This window comes from Mastigoproctus giganteus, chromosome 11 (assembly GCF_048544385.1).
Source record: "Mastigoproctus giganteus isolate SK-2022 chromosome 11, ASM4854438v1, whole genome shotgun sequence".
NCBI classification, from domain to species: domain Eukaryota; kingdom Metazoa; phylum Arthropoda; class Arachnida; order Uropygi; family Thelyphonidae; genus Mastigoproctus; species Mastigoproctus giganteus.
The window spans coordinates 81,651,827-81,671,000 of NC_143585.1; the positions used below are offsets into that span (position 1 = coordinate 81,651,827).

Below are 19,174 nucleotides of genomic sequence, written 5' to 3' on the forward strand. Positions count from 1 at the left end.
TTTTGTGGTTTTCCTATAACAAGAGGTTGTTCAAAGTCTCCCAGCATATTTGTACGCAATAGTACAGTCAAGTGTTCCTTAGAAATTTTTCCGCCCTGGCACTTTTCGTTTTTTAGACTCATTGTTTTTTCAGGAAGAGCTTTAAAAAACAACCCTGTTTTGTCACAGTTGTAAATATCCTTAGCTTCAAAATCACAACATAAATCTTCCAATTTGATGGTCCACTCTGTTACAACCCCAGTATCAACAGATCCACCTTCACCACTTACGGTTTTCCAAGAAATTTTATGCCGAGTTTTGAACTTGTCTAGCCATCCCACAGAAGCTTTGAACTCATTTAATCCCATAGATTTCGCAACCTCTAAAGCCTTTTCCCTATTAATAGGCCCATTAATGGGAATTTTTTTAGCACGTATGCGACAAATTTGAAGTCCAACAGTTTTCGGGAATGATTTTTGAACCTGATCATTTATGTATTGCCAAAATTGTTTGAGTAGTTCATTTTTTTTCTTTAGGATGTCGCTTACCTGCGTCGTCTCGATTTTGAATTTTGCAGCGAGATTGCGAACACTATTTTTTTGCCGATCATACGCATTAATGAGTTCGACTTTATCTTTTAAAGTTAAATGTTTACGAGAAGACGGGCACTTCACACGACACTGAACAAAACTGAAAACTCAAACTCAAAAGCGAAAGGCCGACAAAATCCCCACCCTGCACACACCGAATTCATCAGAAGTTTTACGTGTGCCTTAAAATTCTTCAAAAAGGGTTTAGAACCGCGACGTAACCCTTGATAAAATTCAGAGAATCGGAAATAGAAAATAAACACACGATTGAGGCAATACGTGGAAGAAATGTTCCTAGAAAAAGGGCCGTGAGCTCGCCCGCTGTCCGTTATTGGGAGATCAAATTAAGTGCTAATCTAAACGAAACAGTGCAGATTGCCAGTCTGCATCTGTTACAGAGAATGTCCGCTAGACAGAAGCTGAAAACACATTAAAACCAATAGAGGAGAGTTGGGGAATTTGAAAATGTCCATTGTAGAGAGATGTCCGTTAAAGAGGTGTCCGTTAGGAGAAGTTTCACTGTACTTAAATATGTATTATCTGTGTATAGGAAATTAACTCAAGATGTAAAGACCCATCATTCCAAACCACTAAATTTTAGTTTACTGATGACATCAGGGTTTGATTGAGAGATTTGTTTCATTAGAGTGAAATTACCAGAAGCAACTCAACTACAGTATCAGCAGGAGTGATAACATTCTAGTTTTTGCAAGAATATAAGAATGATTGTATTGATAATATGTATTTGTAGTAGGTAGCAGAGTAAGCATGAAACATAGTTTTGATTAATAAAAATGTAAATTAAACATTATTATACCTTAAGAATTACTGTAAATTGCAACAGACAGTGCTAAAGAGGTGCTAATTGATAATAATCCCTTCTTTTAGGGTATATCTGTACTTGCTGTTATTGAGCATGGTGGACAGTGGGTTGAGTGCTAGACAGAACCATAGTGGGCTCAGGGCAGCTTCCTGGAAGATTCCCCTTCTGATAGCTATATGTATGGTCGTGATGTTCTCAACCTTGATAGTAGCCCTCCATTTTGCCATAAGAACCTAGCAGCAATAGGCCTTCCAGAGAACACTTACGTGGAACTCCTCCTGAAAGCCATGATCTTTAACACCTGTAGGATAGTAAGAGAATTCCTCAACCAACAGTAATAATAACAATAATAATAGTAACCAGACACGGTTGCCTCTAGGAAGTGTCAGTGTCAGTTTGAATTTGTAGCTCTTCAGTGTCTCTAGCAACCAGTGATTGGGCATGGAATTGAAGGCCTTGTGGTAGTCGATGTAGGTTGTGTATAGGTTGCAGTGCTTCTTGTAGTCTTGCTCCCCATAACTGTAGCATTAATGGTCAATTGCTCCATGCATCCTTTGCTCATCTGCTTACATCCCTTTTTTTCTGCTCAGCCATGACGTTATGGCTTTCCAGGTTTTCTGATATCCTCTTAGTTATGTGCCTGATTAGGATCTTGTACATTGTTGGGAGGCAAGTGATTGGCTGTACTTTTCCAGGCTTGTGGTATCTTTATTATTATTATTATAAAATGTATTCTCCTTTTATGAGATTTTTTCTGCCCTGTGATGGGTTCTAGTACCAAATACATAGGGTGTTGGGTGTGTCCGGTTACAGTTATTGTTATTATTACTGTTGGTCATTCAAGAACTCTCTTACTATTGTGCAGATGTTTGGGATTTTGGCTTTCTGGAGTTCCATGCAAATGTTCTCTGGGAGGCCTATTGCTACTAAGTTTTTATGAAGTCTCTTTAGCACCATGCCGCTGGTTGACACAGTGATTGGGAATGGTCATTGTTTGTTCCATATGCCACATTTCTTTAACTTTCTGTCTTAGGTCTGTATGCTTCCTGATCTTTGCCTTGTAGGTTTTCTGAAGTTTGCTGGTGTTTGGCACCATTGTGTCAATCAGTTATGTAGCCCTTTCCTTCTTGTCGATGAAGGTTATGTCTGGTCTGTTGTACGGGATCATCTTGTCCATTATTATAGCACAGTCCCAGTACAGTTTGTGAGTAGTGGTCTCTAGTGCTGCCTGGGGTTCATACTTGTAATATGGTTATAGCCTTAGATGCTAATGCGCCATAAAAAACTAAAACAAACAAACAAACAAACTTGTAATATGGTGAACTTTCTTTGATAAACTGGTATTTTTTCTCTAGTTTCTGATGTATTATCCTGGCGACCTGGTCGTGTCTGTGAATGTACCGTCTGGATCCCTTCATCCTATGGTGATGTGTTGGATTGTTTCTGGTGCCATGTGGCATCATTCCCATGAATAATCTATCACTCTGGGGTCCTTGGTGATGTATTTCCTGGTGTTCATTACCTAGTCTTGGATGGCGAGCATGGAGCCTTCTGTCTCGGAGAAGAGCTTCCTGTTCATGAACCAAACATTAGAAGCCATCTTATCTATGTAGACTTGATGGAAGTCATTGTAGTATCTGCCATGGAGTGCCTTCTTTGCCCATCTTTCTGTCTTTATTTCTTCTATCTCTTTGAGTGCGATTTTTCACTGCTGCTCTGGGTTGTAGTCCTTATACTTGCTGTTCCTCCTCCAGTTCTGGTTCCATTGTGTCCATATTCATTATTCTTTGTAATTGATTGCTCACATCCTGCTTGATTTTTTTTTCAAGATTGCAGGAGCTATCAGGTTCTTCATGACGATGGTCTGTCTCTGGTTTGCTATTCGCTGTTTGGTGACATGAACAGTCAGGAACCGTTCCAACCACTTGGTGTGTAGTTTCATCCTGTACATTGTTGTGCCTTGCTCTAGTTTCATTACTTTGTAGTATCCTTCATGGTGAACATATTTGTTTTTATGCTCCATTTCCAATTTTCTTCCTCGGTGGTCACTAGTGCATTTACACAGGAAATACTGCCAGTTGGTTGGGCTGGGTGGTCTTGTCCTTCACTTGTTACAGCCATATGAGACCTCCACTGGTGACTGTCTCCCACTCTTTGAATCGACTCCTCTGCCTGAGGCCTGAACGTGAGTGACTTTATCCTGCACCACACTCGCAGCATGTTCAGTATTTCTACTTCTCATCTTCATCCAGCTATGGAGGTCCTTGAGGTTGTCACAGGCATTCTCTCAGATATGCCAGACAAGCTATACTTGCTACCTGGGAGTCTAAAACGCTGATGGAACTGATATTCGGGCGACACTCAAGTCAAGTGGACCTAATTTCGGTGAAGTCCGGACGGTCTGTGATAGCCAAATCCTCTGCTTTCACCTTCATGATGGTGGGACTGTTAGTAATCCTGGGTATAACCTCCATGCACAAGTACATGGTGGATGACCACCCAGGTGTGAACCAACATAAGCAGGGGTCGAGGTGTGGCGCCCACACCACATGGAGGAACGCTGCCCCTCTATGTTACCAGGCAGTACTAGGTGGTAGATGACTATCAACCGGTGAAATACGACCACTTTGCTTATTGGAGGCTTGAAGTGGTGGAACCCATGTTTAGTCTCTAGAGCTACGTTCCAGTCAACCCTTCCCTATCTCTTCCATCATGCAGTATCATTGATGACTTTTGAGGTTATGATGAATGTCGTGGCGAGATCCAATATTCCTTACATTTCGAGGGTACAGCTCTAAAACAGTGTTTGCAGGCCGGCCGCTAGTTAGTACACCGCACCAAACCTATTATTAACTCTTTAGGAGGCTTCCGGATCAGCTAGTGTATAATCTTGCTACCTCTACTCTGCCACATAGTGACTGGAGGGAGTCCGAGCAGTGTGTATGCGGGGAACATTGTCGAGGCCACATTATGTCAAAGATCTGGGTATATTCTTACCACGTGTACGCCATATCCAAAAATTTCATTACTTCATACAGCATGTCCCACCCACTTTTTCTTACTATTGAATACACCATGAATTGTCAAACTAATAGAGCAAGCTTATCTGCAAAAAGATCTAAACCTCCCAAGCACTTCCTAATTCATTTCACAAATATTCTGGCTTATGTTACCCATTTATGGACTAATTCAATGGAAAGGTTTGGTGAAACACAAGTAGTTGCTCTTGACATCTCAAAGGCTTTTGATCGTGTTTGGTATAAAGGTCTTCTAAACAAGCTCCATTTTATGGTTTGCCAACTGTTTTTAGTAATTGGTTCGATTGCTCACTGATGGTGATGGTAGATGGCTCTCTGTCTTCTAACTTCTCCACTAATGCCGGTGTCTCCCAAGGTTCAGTTCTTTCCCCCACTCTTTTCCTCTTGTATATTAATGACCTTCTTCCATTGACTGGAAATCCTATCCATAGTTTTGCCGATGATAGCACATTGCATTCCACTTTCCATTTTGAGAAACCTTGTCCTGCTCAATCAGCTTCAACTTCCTGAAAATCTGCTACCAATTCCTTAAATGTCGATCTTCATGTAATTCTCCAGTGGGGCAAAGACAAATTAGTTGATTTCAACCCTTCTAAAACTCAGTCTTGTCTTATATCTCCCAAAAAGGATTCTTCTGCTCCTATGCTTATCTTTAGTGACACTCCAATTTCCAAGCAAAATGATATATCTCTTTTGGGGATTGCCCTGACTTCTAATCTCTCTTGGCACAAGCACATTACAAATATTGCTTTCTCTGCATCTAAAAAACTTGTAATGTGTGCTATATGGTTTCTTCAGTAATAAACAGATCAATCAATCATTTATTCTACTTCTGTTCTCTGGACCAATGTTCCTCTGTATTTCCTGAAAATTATAACCTACAAAACATAAGATCCCTTGCTACCGAGTTTGTTGTGGCTTCTCAAACAATTCATGGTACTAGAGTATTGTAGGTTTCAGTAACCTCTTGTGTTTGCATTGCCATAAAAAATAATGAACACACTGCAAAGGTATATAGTACAGTTAATCTAGTAATATTAGTTACTTATTGTTGCAGGTAATTCAGAGGTGAACATACATGTAGGGAGAAGGTGGAGTTGGTCCTTCTTCATATATGTGGTAGAAGTCAGCAAGCTGCATAATCAAAAATTTTATATGCACTATAAAATTTTACATTTTATATCCAAATAAGTCAGTGCTTGCATTATCTCCAATAGACTACTTCCTTTGGGAGATACTTAAAATCTGTAGTTTATAAATCTGACTTGCAAGACATGAACCTTTGAAGGAAGTTATCAGCATAACTGCATCACATTTACTCTGAATGTCCCTGACAGTTTCAGTTACCACCCCTCCACGATAGTGTTATTATAAAATATTTTTTCCTTTATGGGATTTTTTCCACCCTATGACAGATACTGGTATTAATTGCATGGGGTGGTTGGTTGTGTCCGGTTATTATTACTGTTCATCAAGGAGCTCTTGTACTGTCTTACAAGTGTTCAGAATCACACCTTTCTAGAGGAGTTCCATGTAAGTCTCTAGAAAGTCTGTTGCTGTTAGGTTCTTATGGTAGCTCTTTGGCACCATGCCGGTGGTTGATGCAGTGATCGGGATTGTCATTACTTGTCCCATATGCCACATTTCTTTGACATCCTGTCTTAGATCTGACTACTTACTGATCTTTCCCTGTATGCTTGGTTGATGGTGTTGACCACAACTATATCAATCAGATAGGTAGTCATTTCCTTCTTCTCGATAAGGGTTATGTCTGGTATGTTGTGGAGAATCATCTTGTCTGTTATAATGGCACAGTCCCAGTATAGTCTGTGAGTAGAGGTATATAGTATGGCCTGAAGCTCGTACTTGTAATATGGGAAACTTTGCTTGATCGGCATGTATTTTTGCACTAGTTTCTAATGTATAGTCTGTGAGTAGAGGTATATAGTATGGTCTGAAGCTCATACTTGTAATATGGTAAACTTTGCTTGATCGGCATGTATTTTTGCACTAGTTTCTGATATATTATCCTGACGACCTGCTGTGAGTGTACCCTGTCTGGATGATCTCCCTGCATCCCATGGTGATGTGCTGAATTGTTTCTGAGTCCAGATGGCATTTATGATGTGTCATCTGGTACTCCAGGGTCCTTGGCGATGTATTCCTATGGTTCCTGGTGTTGATTACGGTCTTGGATGATGAGCATGAATCCTTCATTCTCACGGAAGAGCATTCCATGTGAGCCAAGCATTGGAAGCCATCTTATCTATGTAGTCTTGATGGAGGTCATTGTAATGCCAGCCATGGAGTGTCTTCTTTGCCCATCTTTCTGTGAGTGTGGTGTAGTCTCCTTGTTGAGGTTGAGCATTGTGTACCATTTGTCTAGCATTCTTATGGCCTGATAGATTGATGCCGTGTTTACCTGGAAGTAATCCTGCAGGTTCTTAATCACCTTCTTTATTAGTCTCTCGATGGCCAACTTCAGGTGGTGTTGGCAGCTCTTGGTCATCATTATCCTGGTAAAACTCATAATCTCCTCCAGCTCGATGTTAGTCCAATCTGTGATCCTGAGAAGAAGTACATTAGTACTGGGGGCCCCGGGTGCCAAGCGTTTCCGTGGCCAAGTGATTATTGTGCGTATATCGACCGTTTTTCTTCCCAGCGACTAAGTTTTCCTTTGTTTTCTCTTGCATTTATTAAATTTTCTGTTAAGTAGCTCTAGTCTCTTATAAGAAATAAGAAGAGAGCCCAGAAAAAGGAAATCACCTTTTTCTTTAATTTAGATTTACTAACCGTACTAACTAACTCTACGCTTGGCCATAAAGCGGCACTGCTCCTGCCTCCCCGTGGCGGGGCCGGTAACCTGGGCGGTAAGGAGAAACCCCCAGGGCGAAAAGGAGCCATTATGGATAAAAATAATTATCCACCGTTAGAGCCTTCGAGCTCAAGAACAGACACTCATGACCCCAATCACGACTTAGAAAATGATCATCCAAAGAGACAGAAGACTAATCAGATGGAGCAACCCTGCCCATCCTTTTTAATTTTCCACTCGCTTACTAGTCAGCCAATGAGCAAACTGTCTCCCTTCGTAATACAAAAACATCTCGAAGGTATTGCAGGATCCCCTAAGACTGTCAAGAGATTACAATCAGGAGACCTGCTAGTGGAAACTACGAACCACAGGCATTCGGAGAAACTCTTACAGTTAACAAACTTTGCGGGCATTCCGGTAAAAGTATCTCCTCACGCAACCCTAAATTCATCTAAGGGTGTCATATCCAGTTGGGACCTGTTAAATGTCACAGAGGAAGAAATTACCCAAGAGCTGCAGGGACAAAATGTAATTCAAGCCAAACGTATAATGACTAAAAAAGATAATCAACTTATCCCAACCAGAAACATTATTCTCACGTTCAATACGCCCAACTTACCCTCCTCTGTAAAAGCAGGTTATTTACTTTGCCGTATCCGTCCGTACATTCCCAATCCTTTAAGATGTTTTAAATGTCAAAAGTATGGCCACTCACAAACTGTATGCAGAGGAGTTCCTGTCTGCCCCAACTGTGGTTCCTCGGATCACATACAAAGTGACTGTACGACTACAAAAATGACCTGTCCAAATTGCAAAGGTGATCATCCTGCCTATTCCAGAACTTGTGAAAAATGGAAAACGGAGAAACAAATTGTAAAATACGAGGTCGAGAACAAAGTGAGTTACCCAGAAGCAAGAAGACTAGTGGCACCTACTATGAATAAAAATATTTCCTATGCTAATGCAGTTAAAAAATACCAAACAGTCTCTACTCAAACCAATGTAACAGTTCCTACTAATATTTCAATTTCAGATTGGGCTAGAACTGTCCTCTCTGAGGAAAAACCAAATGTACGTAAACAACAACCCAAACTCTCAGACCAAGCAAATAATACTCCTCTTACAATACCAGCAGAATCTCCTCCTTCAATGAGTCCTACCACACCATGTATTACAAATTCAAATATAATCAAAAATATTCGAGACACAACCATGGACACAGATGGCACATCTATAGAGGAAGATCCTCTTTTAGAGATCCATGCCGAAGAAGAAGAAATGGACACTGGTCGGCCAGTCTTCCAAAAAAAAGACAAACACAAATTGGAACGCCATAAACCAATCACTTTAAAAAAGCAGTCAGAATCAGCTCCATCAACTAAACACAAATAATGCCTTGTATTTTACAATGGAACTGCAGAGGCTTTCGTTGCAATACAGTCGATATCCAAGATCTAATAAATCGATTTTCTCCAGTTGCCCTTTGTCTTCAGGAAACTTACTTAACTTTGCAAATTTCTCCTTCGATAAAGAACTATTGCCTTTATCGAAGGGATCGTAATACAGCAAATGCTGCCCATGGTGGTGTAGCAATCCTGATAAATTCAGTGATCCCAACTAAACATATTCCACTTCAAACTGACATAGAAGCTGTTGCTGTGCGTATAACGCTCCATATTGAAATAACATTAGTATCAATCTACTTACAGCCAAACCGTACCTACTGTTTAAAAGATCTTGAAGATCTCCTTATACCTCCACCTCTTTGTATGTTAGGGGACTTCAACGGGCACCACCCCTTATGAGGCGATCCTAAATTAGATAGACGAGGTAGACTCATTGAGAGTCTAATAGAGGCAGCAAACCTCACTATACTCAATACTGGCACACACACTCACGTTCAGCTCCCAAATGGACATACCTCAGCCATAGATCTCTCCATTTGTTCTCCATTACTGGTCCCGACCATAGAGAGTGGTATGTTTTAAATGATATAATGGGTAGTGATCACTTCCCAATCGTATGCAACCTATTAATAGCACAGGCTCCTCCAGCTCAACCATGTAGAGAATGGAAATTTGCCCGAGCAAACTGGGCAAAATTCCGGTCATCAATATCTTTTGATGAGGAAAAAATCCGTCTCCAGCCTATTGATGATGTGACACAATACATCACGTCACATCTCCTAAATGCGGCTAAAGAAACAATACCACTATCAAATCCTTCGGTTCGTAAGCATTATAATTATTGGTGGAATGAGCAATGCACAAAAGCCAAAAAAGCAAAAAATAAAGCCTGGAATTTGTTTCGGCAATATCCAACAACACCCAATCTAATAAATTATAAGAAGTCAAAGGCAAAAGCACGCTTCATACAAAGGCAAGCCAAGAAAGAATCCTGGATCTGTTTTGCATCAAGCATTAACAAAAACACTGACACCAAAATAATATGGAAAAAAATTAGACAGCTTTCTGGTAAGTCTCCTACCGAACCTTCACCAATTCTGTCCTGTAATGGGCAAGATCTATCTAGTCCTTTAGATATCGCAAATGCTTTGGGCAACACATTTGCTGAAATCTCAGCGACAGAAGCTTATACTCCACTTTTCCAGAGAATTAAAAACACTGCAGAACAGCACTCTGTTAACTTCCAAACTGCTCTCCTTCTGCCGTATAACAAACCCCTACAGTATTCCGAACTCTTGCATGCTATCAGAACAGCCCACAATGGTGCTGCCGGACCAGACAGAATCTATTACGTCATGCTACAACATCTTGATGACAGAGCTTTGCATCTCCTTCTGCTCTTTTACAATCGTATTTTTCTAGAAAATGTCTATCCAACTTCTTGGCATCATTCTACTGTTTTGGCATTCCTAAAACCTGGAAAAGATCCAACCAATCCCCATAGCTATAGACCAATATCCCTCTCAAGCTGCCTCAGCAAAATTCTAGAAAAAATTGTCCACTGTAGACTCGTCTGGATCATTGAGTCAGAACAGTTAATTAGCAATAGTCATGACCTGTTATGGCTTTCGTCAAAACAGGTCATGCCTGGATCTTATGGTTAAGGCTGAATTTGCCATTCGTAATGCCTTTATTAAGCATGAACATCTAGTAATGGTTTCCATAGATATAGAGAAGGCTTTTGATACACCGCACCAAACCTATTATTAACTCTCTAGGAGGCTTCCGGATCAGCTAGTGTATAATCTTGCTACCTCTACTCTGCCACATAGTGACTGGAGGGAGTCCGAGCAGTGTGTATGCGGGGAACATTGTCGAGGCCACATTATGTCAAAGATCTGGGTATATTCTTACCACGTGTACGCCATATCCAAAAATTTCATTACTTCATACAGCATGTCCCACCCACTTTTTCTTACTATTGAATACACCATGAATTGTCAAACTAATAGAGCAAGCTTATCTGCAAAAAGATCTAAACCTCCCAAGCACTTCCTAATTCATTTCACAAATATTCTGGCTTATGTTACCCATTTATGGACTAATTCAATGGAAAGGTTTGGTGAAACACAAGTAGTTGCTCTTGACATCTCAAAGGCTTTTGATCGTGTTTGGTATAAAGGTCTTCTAAACAAGCTCCATTTTATGGTTTGCCAACTGTTTTTAGTAATTGGTTCGATTGCTCACTGATGGTGATGGTAGATGGCTCTCTGTCTTCTAACTTCTCCACTAATGCCGGTGTGTCCACTCTTTTCCTCTTGTATATTAATGACCTTCTTCCATTGACTGGAAATCCTATCCATAGTTTTGCCGATGATAGCACATTGCATTCCACTTTCCATTTTGAGAAACCTTGTCCTGCTCAATCAGCTTCAACTTCCTGAAAATCTGCTACCAATTCCTTAAATGTCGATCTTCATGTAATTCTCCAGTGGGGCAAAGACAAATTAGTTGATTTCAACCCTTCTAAAACTCAGTCTTGTCTTATATCTCCCAAAAAGGATTCTTCTGCTCCTATGCTTATCTTTAGTGACACTCCAATTTCTAAGCAAAATGATATATCTCTTTTGGGGATTGCCCTGACTTCTAATCTCTCTTGGCACAAGCACATTACAAATATTGCTTTCTCTGCATCTAAAAAACTTGGTTTTCTCTTTCGCTCTCGCCGTTACTTTTCTTCCAAACAGCTGTTCACTCTGTATAAATCGCAAATCTGCCCTGTCATGGAATATTGTTCCCACAACTGGGGTGGTGTCCCCAAAACCTCTCTCAGGCTTCTTGATTCCATTCAGAAGAGGGCAGTTAGGTTAATTAATGATTCATCTCTAACAGAGTCTCTCCACTCGCAATCTACAGAAGTTCAAGTCCAATGTCAACAAATATCTTCTTTCATCTTCTCAACCTCCAACCCAAGCACGGTACTAAGTACTATAGGTTCTAATACCTCTCGTGTTTGGGGTTCACATAAAAAAAAAAAAAAAAGGTAGACCTGTTTAGCTTTGGCTTTTTGCATCCAGTGGTGCATAGTAGTTATTGGGAGCAACACAAGATGGTGCCACTCTCTGCCTCAGCCGTGACTTCTGCCTTTAGCATTAGCAAAGGCACATGATGCAAGAAAGCAAACTTATATAGCATCAGTCAAAAAAAAAAAAAAATTAATATTATTATTTCCTTTCTTCTCCTTATGGGTTCCCCTTCCCTGTGACGAGTACTGGTACCAGGAGCACAGGGTGGTTATGTCCAGCTATTATTATTGGTTGAGGAATAATACATACTATCCATACAGTTTTCAGATTTTCCGATTTTTTAGAATTCCTTGTCGGCATTCTCTGGGAAGCCCTTTTGCTGCAAGGCTCTTATGTAGGCTCTTTGGCACCTTGATGACACGGTGATCGAGAGGGTCTTTACTTATTCCTTATGCCACATCTCTTTAATTTCCTGTCTAAGGTCTGTGTGCTTCCTGATCTTTTCTTTGTAGGTTTTCTGGAGGTTGCTTGTGTTAGGCACTACTGTGTTGATCAAGTAGGTAGTCTTTTCCTTCTTACCATTTTTTTTTTTTTTTTTAAGGTAGCACTTAGACTTCCATCTATCTCCACCTGATAACCTGAATTTGTGCAGAACCTCTGCAAAACAGACCTGTATGGCAGGTCTCTTCGCCACCAGGGAGCACCTGCACTGCCACTCCCTGGTGGCGAAGAGACCCTAATGGCCATCCATAGTCACTTGGTACTGGGCTTGGTCTTCTATTTTAACAGTGCCTCATGCACAAAAATCCCGCACCCACCAGAAGTAGTGCTCCTTCTTACCATTGAGGGCCATATCTGGTCAATCATGTGGGATCATCCTGTCTGTTCTCGGTGTGATCCATAATAATAATAATATTATTATTTCTGCCACTACTTTTTGCCAAAATAAAAGAAATATAATCAATATAATGCATTTAAAAAATTTACATACTTCATGTCTGTGTCCCAGTAGAAGTTATATAGCATAGCAAGATTCCAGCAAAATTTATATTATATTGCAAAAACTATGGTAAGCTGCAAATATAGTGTATGTTTAATCTAATGGAAAAAAATTAGGGAATGCCACTCTCATAAATTGGAATTCTATGCTAATTAAATAAAGCATGTATTACATGCACTGGTTGAATGCAAGATATAATCTCCATTCTGCTCTGGAAATTAAAGTATCTTGAGTAAACTTGAAGAACTTGATTAGAACCTTCCAGCCTTTATGGCGCCTCCTTAGCCAGGTGGGAAGGAGCAGCAGTGCATAGCACATGCTTGTTGATTAGACTGGGGTTCGAGCCTGTCACCACCAAATACAGAGGATGCGGAAAGGTCAGGGAATGACCACCACATATCCCGGAGCAATATGGCCTTAGTTGCTAATGCTCCTAAAAACCAAATAACAAACAAACAAACAAACAAACCAGCCTTTATAGTCAATAAATGTTAATTAACAGAAACCACTGGAAAAGACAGAATGGAGCACATGAAAATCTGTATTATTTGGAAACCATGATTGAAAACAGAGCACCTATTTGAGGGAGACAAAACAGTTTAAGAGAGGTTCCCCTGACGGGGAAACTTGTTAGGAGCAACCATTTTTGGAGGCAAGAAGTGCCAATAGTGGAAATCAAACACTGAGCTGAAATTGCTTAGAGCAATTCCTGTTCATTTCCTAAGTTTGCTGGCAAAATTATTGTAAATATAACGCTGATGGCAGATTAAGATTAAAGATGAGAAATTCAAAATATTGTTCACTGGTAAAGATGAGGGAAATTAAGGAAATTTAATCTTGAAAATTAAGACATTTGATTAAGAATAGCCTCATTGAAATTACTCCCAATTAAACAATGAAAATTTAGATTAGCCATTCTTAAATAGATGTGCAGAAGTTTGCCTTTAGCCAACAGGTGGTTGATTGCTGGAACAAACTTCCATTTCTATCGCTGTAGAAGTTGATAGCTTAAACAAAATCATGGCATGCAGTTCTAATATCTGTTGCTGCAATACAGTATCCCTTGAGTAAAGATGTATGAAATACCTTCTAGTTATTGAAAATAGATTATTATATTTTTTTTTGTTTGTTTGTTTGTGAAGTAGTCAAATGTATGTATGTAGCTATTTTTATTTATTTATTTATTTATTTTATTATTTTTTTTTTTTTTGTAGCCAATTCAAAGTCTTCTTCACGCATTTAACCTGAAATGGCTATTTGATGGTGCTGCTTGGTGAGTGTTTTATAAGGTATAAAGTGTACAACCTTGAAAATAATGAGAACTTGACTATAATGTCACAGTTAATTGAGTTAAAAAATCTCCATATGAATTGCACGACTTTACCTGGGCTAAAACAATTTCAGAGTTGCATACGTCTACTATAACATCAAACTTTCCTAAGAGCTAACCACCAGTATATATTTTAGAATGTCTAAATCATCATTTATTGTCTGTTGGTGTTGTATTTCAAATAATAAAATCTATTGTATATTATGACTTAGATATTATATACTGTAAAAAGCTAAGATCATGCAATAAACGATACACTGTTGCTCATGATAACGTAGGTAATTCATCATTGTCATAGAAGATTTATGGTAGTACTTTTATAACAAAAAAGTAGGTGTGAACTTCTCCAAGAGCAGCTGCTGTTTTTGTGAAATTTCCGTACAGTACCCTCTTAACTGATCTGTAATGCCTGTTTGTTTTTACTTCTCTCTTCACTCTGTAATTCGAATTAAATGGCGAATTTAATCGTGTCTTAAGACACGATTAAATTCGCCATTTAATTCAACAATTTCATGACCTCACTTCTTAAAGTAATGTTCTATTAATTGGACATAAACATTCATTACAATTTTCTTTAGCTGACTATATAGCTGCTTCCCTGGCCCGATTTTCACTCACTAAAAACCATTACACAATAACTTGTTAATAGAAACATAGAATGTTGAGGATTAACAGTTATAATATAAAAATATTGTACTCAATGATATTATAACCACACCATAAGATAAATACAGTGAGCTAGTAAATCAGAATGTCTTATAATGTGTGATTTTGACTTTCCAGATATTGAGTGGAACCTGTGGGTTGGTCTCTTACACAGTAGTAAGACTTTTCTGGATTTGTTGGTTGACTGTTTTTTTATGATAGCATATTAGAGAAGCAATGAGAGAAAGCAAACTTCTTGACATGACTATCAGCAGTGACTTTTTATGCATTAGTAAACTCCTGATAAAGGAATCACTAGATGTAGTGATCATATTGTATTGATGTATGATCTATTTAAAGACATAATTATTTTCAAAAGTAAAGGGAAGAATTTTTCTTTCATAAAGGTGACTACAATGGTTTCAGACAGTTTAAATTCTGTTCAGTGGGACCAACTGATGATGTTAACAACTGCAAATTCTAAATGGGAAGCATTCGGGGAAGTAATAATAGAAGCAGCTAAGCTTTTTAAACCAACAAAGAGATACTGTTCAGGGCTGAGGCTTAAATGGATGTCAGATGAACTGAGGAGGCTAGTGGCAGAGAAGAAAAATACATGGAATGCATATAAATTAGCAGGTGATACAGAAGCCTACAATAGATATAAACTAGTCTGCAATCAAGTTATGAAGGAGGTTAGGCAAATTATGCAAAGTCTTCAGCAAAGAAAAGTACCAAAGACTTCTTTACTATGTTAACACTTAAAGAAAGGGATGAGTCACATTGACCCACTAGGTATAAATGTTATAACTGTTGATTATCCTGTTCAAGTTGCTGACAAACTGAATTGATGGTTGATCTACATTCGCAATGAAAAGGTTTTTAGGGATGGGTTGCCAGAAGTATGCAATTCTAACAGGGAGCACAACAATTTTGTGATAACTGAGAGGAAATTAGAAGAGAAATTCTTGAAGGTAAAAGTAAATAAGGTACTGGGGCAGATGGGATCGGCATTACCCCACTTGCCCTAATTCATATGCCCTAATAGCTTAAACCCTATTTCCCACTTGCCCCAAAAGTGCATGCTCTGTGTCCCACTTACCCTAATCACATTTCAAAAAAACATAATGAAATGGTTTTGTGAATTCACATTTCACAAAACCTGTTCACAAAAACATAACAAAAAAAATAAACAAATATAAAATCAAAATAATAATCAATTTATTTTATTTTTACAAATACAAATTATGTTTAAAATACAAAGAGAAATTGATATAGTCTTGATATCAAATAAATAAATAAACACAGGTTTAAAATACAAATAAGAATTATTAAAGTTTAAATTATATTAGCATTAGCATTAGTAGGGGCATATGATGCAAGAAAGCAAGCTTATGCAGCATCAGCCAAAAAAAAAAAAAAAAAAAAAACTCCCATTTCACCCCTCCATTTGTTCCAAATTCCTGTAGAGCTCAGCCTTAAATTTATTTAGGCTTATCAACTTCCACAACAAAAGATGGAAGTCTGTTCCACCAATCAACTACCCGATGGCTAAAGGCAAATTTCTGCACATCTATTCTACAACCGTCTTTCCTCAATTTGAATTTATGCCCCCTCAGGTTCTTAATCTGAGCAAGAGGAAGAATCCCATCAGCATTCAGCTTGCTCGTCCCATTCAAGACCTTATATACCTCAATCAGATTACCTCACAGGTGCCTACTCTCCAGGTGCTGCAATTTCCAGAGTTTAAGCCTTTCTTGGTAAGGGCACCCCCCCTTTGTTCCCCTCATCAATCTTGTTGCCCTTCTTTCTACTTGTTCTAGCAACTCTACATCCTTCCTAAAATGAGGCCTCCATACCTGTACACAGTACTGTAGGTGTGGCCTGACCATTGTCTTGTATAACGGGATAATCACCTCCCTGTCCCTGCTAGCAAAATTCCTGTATATCATTGACAAGACTCCATGACCTGCTCTGGCAGCCCATCTGCACTGTTCAGCAAACTTCATATTTGACTGCACAATTACCCCCCAGGTCTTTTCCACTTCCCTGAGTGTAGTACCACATAGTTGGTACATTTCTCTTGGGTTACTGCTACCCGTATCCAGTACTTTGCATTTGTCAATGTTATAAACTTCAGTTGATCATTAATCATTGAACATTAATCATTTAGTGGAAGAAAGTAACCAACTGCTTGCACAAAAGTGTGTAAATCATGTATCCGTTTTGTCTATCTGCTGTTAATTTCATTAATTTCTTATTAATGCCCTCGTATTTACAGTATTTTATAAGCTCTTCGCACTTTTCATATGAAGGATGTTCTGGTGGTGGACATTCTCGAATGATTCCTTCCCAAGCTTCCTCTAGTTCATCTAAAGAAACAAATGCCAATCCCACCATTGACTTCACTAAATTTCCGACAATTTGTTCCTCAATGTATGCCAGTTGTAATCCTGAATATTGTACTTTCCACCAAATTGCTTGATTGAAATGAAATAAACAGCCCTTAATATCAGCATCAGAAAATGTTTCTTCTATGGATCCGATGAAAGCACTTTCGTAATCAAATTGGAATTTTATTGATTGAACTGTTGCAGTGCTTTCTGTTGAATTAATCGGACCATGTGATTGTAAGTGATTTGGACTTATCTGGAATAAGAATATAAAGAATGGAAACATTGGCCTCATGCTGATGTTTGGCTACTATTTGAACAAATTCTTAGGTCAACAGATGTAGAGGGGCATTACCTCGCTTGCTCATCAACCCCCTGTAAAAGCCCATAGAGTGAAAGGGATTGCAGGTATGCAATTATCTCTTACTTAGCACAACTGACAGTAGCACCCCCCCCTTTACCATTGGGATGTGGTTGGGGCAGGTCACCATTATGCCAAGCATTCATTATGGGATATGTGATTATGGCAAGTGACCATTACTGCTTCTGGGATTAGAGAATGTGAATTAAGGAAAGTGAGACTATACCGATGGGATCTATCCAATTATATTAAGAGAGAGGAAGCAAAATGGAGGCAATCCTTCAGCCATGATTATTAGAGCATCCTTGGATTCGGGGGAGGTTTCTTTGGAGGGGTGCGAATGTCTCCCCAATTTATTCATGGAGGGGAATGCCAGAGGTGAATTAAACTCTGGCAGTAAGCTAGATAATCTTGTAATAACTGAGAGTAAAGTGGAGGAGAAATTGTTGAAGATAAACATAAAGAAGGCACCTGGGGTGGACGGGATCTATCCAGTTATATTAAAAGAGGCAGCAAAGGAAGTAAGCAAACCCTTGGCCATAATTATTCAGGGAGCTTCTTTGGACTCAGGGGAGGTACCCATGGACTGGAGATGTGCAAATGTGACCCCAATTCACAAAGGAGGATCGAATGGCAACACAAGTAATTATAGACCTGTTAGTTTAACTTCTATTCCAGGAAAATTAATGGAGCCACTGGTTAAAGAAGCATTGCAGGATCATCTAGACTTCAGTTATAGCTCAGACACAGCATAGGTTTGTTAAGAGGAAGTCTTGTCTGACCAATTTGATTGGATACTATGATGTAGTCACAAAGGAACTGGATGCAAAGAATAATTTTGATATCATATATTTGGATCTTAGAAAGGCTTTTGATACTGTTGCACATGGAAGACTGCTGCACAAATTAGAGCAGTGTGGCATTGGAGGCAAATTGTTGCTATGGATAAAGGGATGGTTGAGTGGGAGAAGACAGAGAGTGGTAATCAATGGACACTACTCTTCTGGACTAATGTTATTAGTAGAGTCCCATAGGGTTCAGTGTTGGGTCCATTGTTGTTTTCTGTATTCATCAATGATATTGATGATGGTATATCAGGCTTAATGTCCAAGTTTGCAGACGATACAAAAGTCGGCAGAGTTGTTAATGACACTAATGACAGTACACTGCTGCAACAGGATCTAGAAAAGTTGAGTAGATGGGCTGAGAGGTGGCAACTGAAGTTTAACATTGACAAATGTAAAGTATTGCAATTGGGAAGCAGTAACCCCAGAGTAACGTATCAACCGTGTGGTACTACACTGACAGTGGTAAAGAGTGAAAAAGACTTGCGGGTAATTGTGCAGGCAGATATGAAGTTTTCTGAGCAGTGCAGACTGTCTGCAAGAGTAGCTCATGGTGTCTTGTCAATGATATACAAGAATTTTTCTAGTAGGGATAAGGAGGTGATTATCACCTTGTATAAGGCAATGATCATGCCACACCTTGAGTACTGTATACAGGTCTGGAGGCCTCATTTTAAGAAGGATGTAGAGCTGTTGGAGTACAGAGAATGGCAACAAGATTAGTGAATAGAACAAAGGGTTGTTCTTATGAAGAAAGGCTTAAGTTTTTCAAATTACAATGTCTGGAGACTAGGCACCTGCGAGGTGATCTGATTGATGTGTATAAAGCCTTGAATGGCTTGAGCATGCTCAAATGCTGATGAGATTCTTCCTCTTGCTCAGAATAATTGCTTAAGAGGGCATAAATTCAAATTGATCAAAGA

General features: G+C 39.1%; 1 protein-coding gene across 3 annotated transcripts in view; it reads left to right on the forward strand.

Annotated features, from left to right (window-relative positions):
- The window catches only part of LOC150078191 (voltage-dependent calcium channel subunit alpha-2/delta-2-like), a 663,667-nt gene that overhangs the window by 530,003 nt on the left and 114,490 nt on the right, over positions 1 to 19,174 (forward strand). For 2 of the 3 annotated variants that reach the window (XM_090384688.1, XM_090384689.1), the window contains one exon: positions 13,892 to 13,950. The exons of the other annotated variant lie outside the window; for it this stretch is intronic. In XM_090384688.1, coding sequence (XP_090240814.1) covers positions 13,892 to 13,950 — 59 coding nt within the window. The remainder of the gene's footprint in view (positions 1 to 13,891; positions 13,951 to 19,174) is intronic. 3 annotated transcript variants of the gene reach the window in all.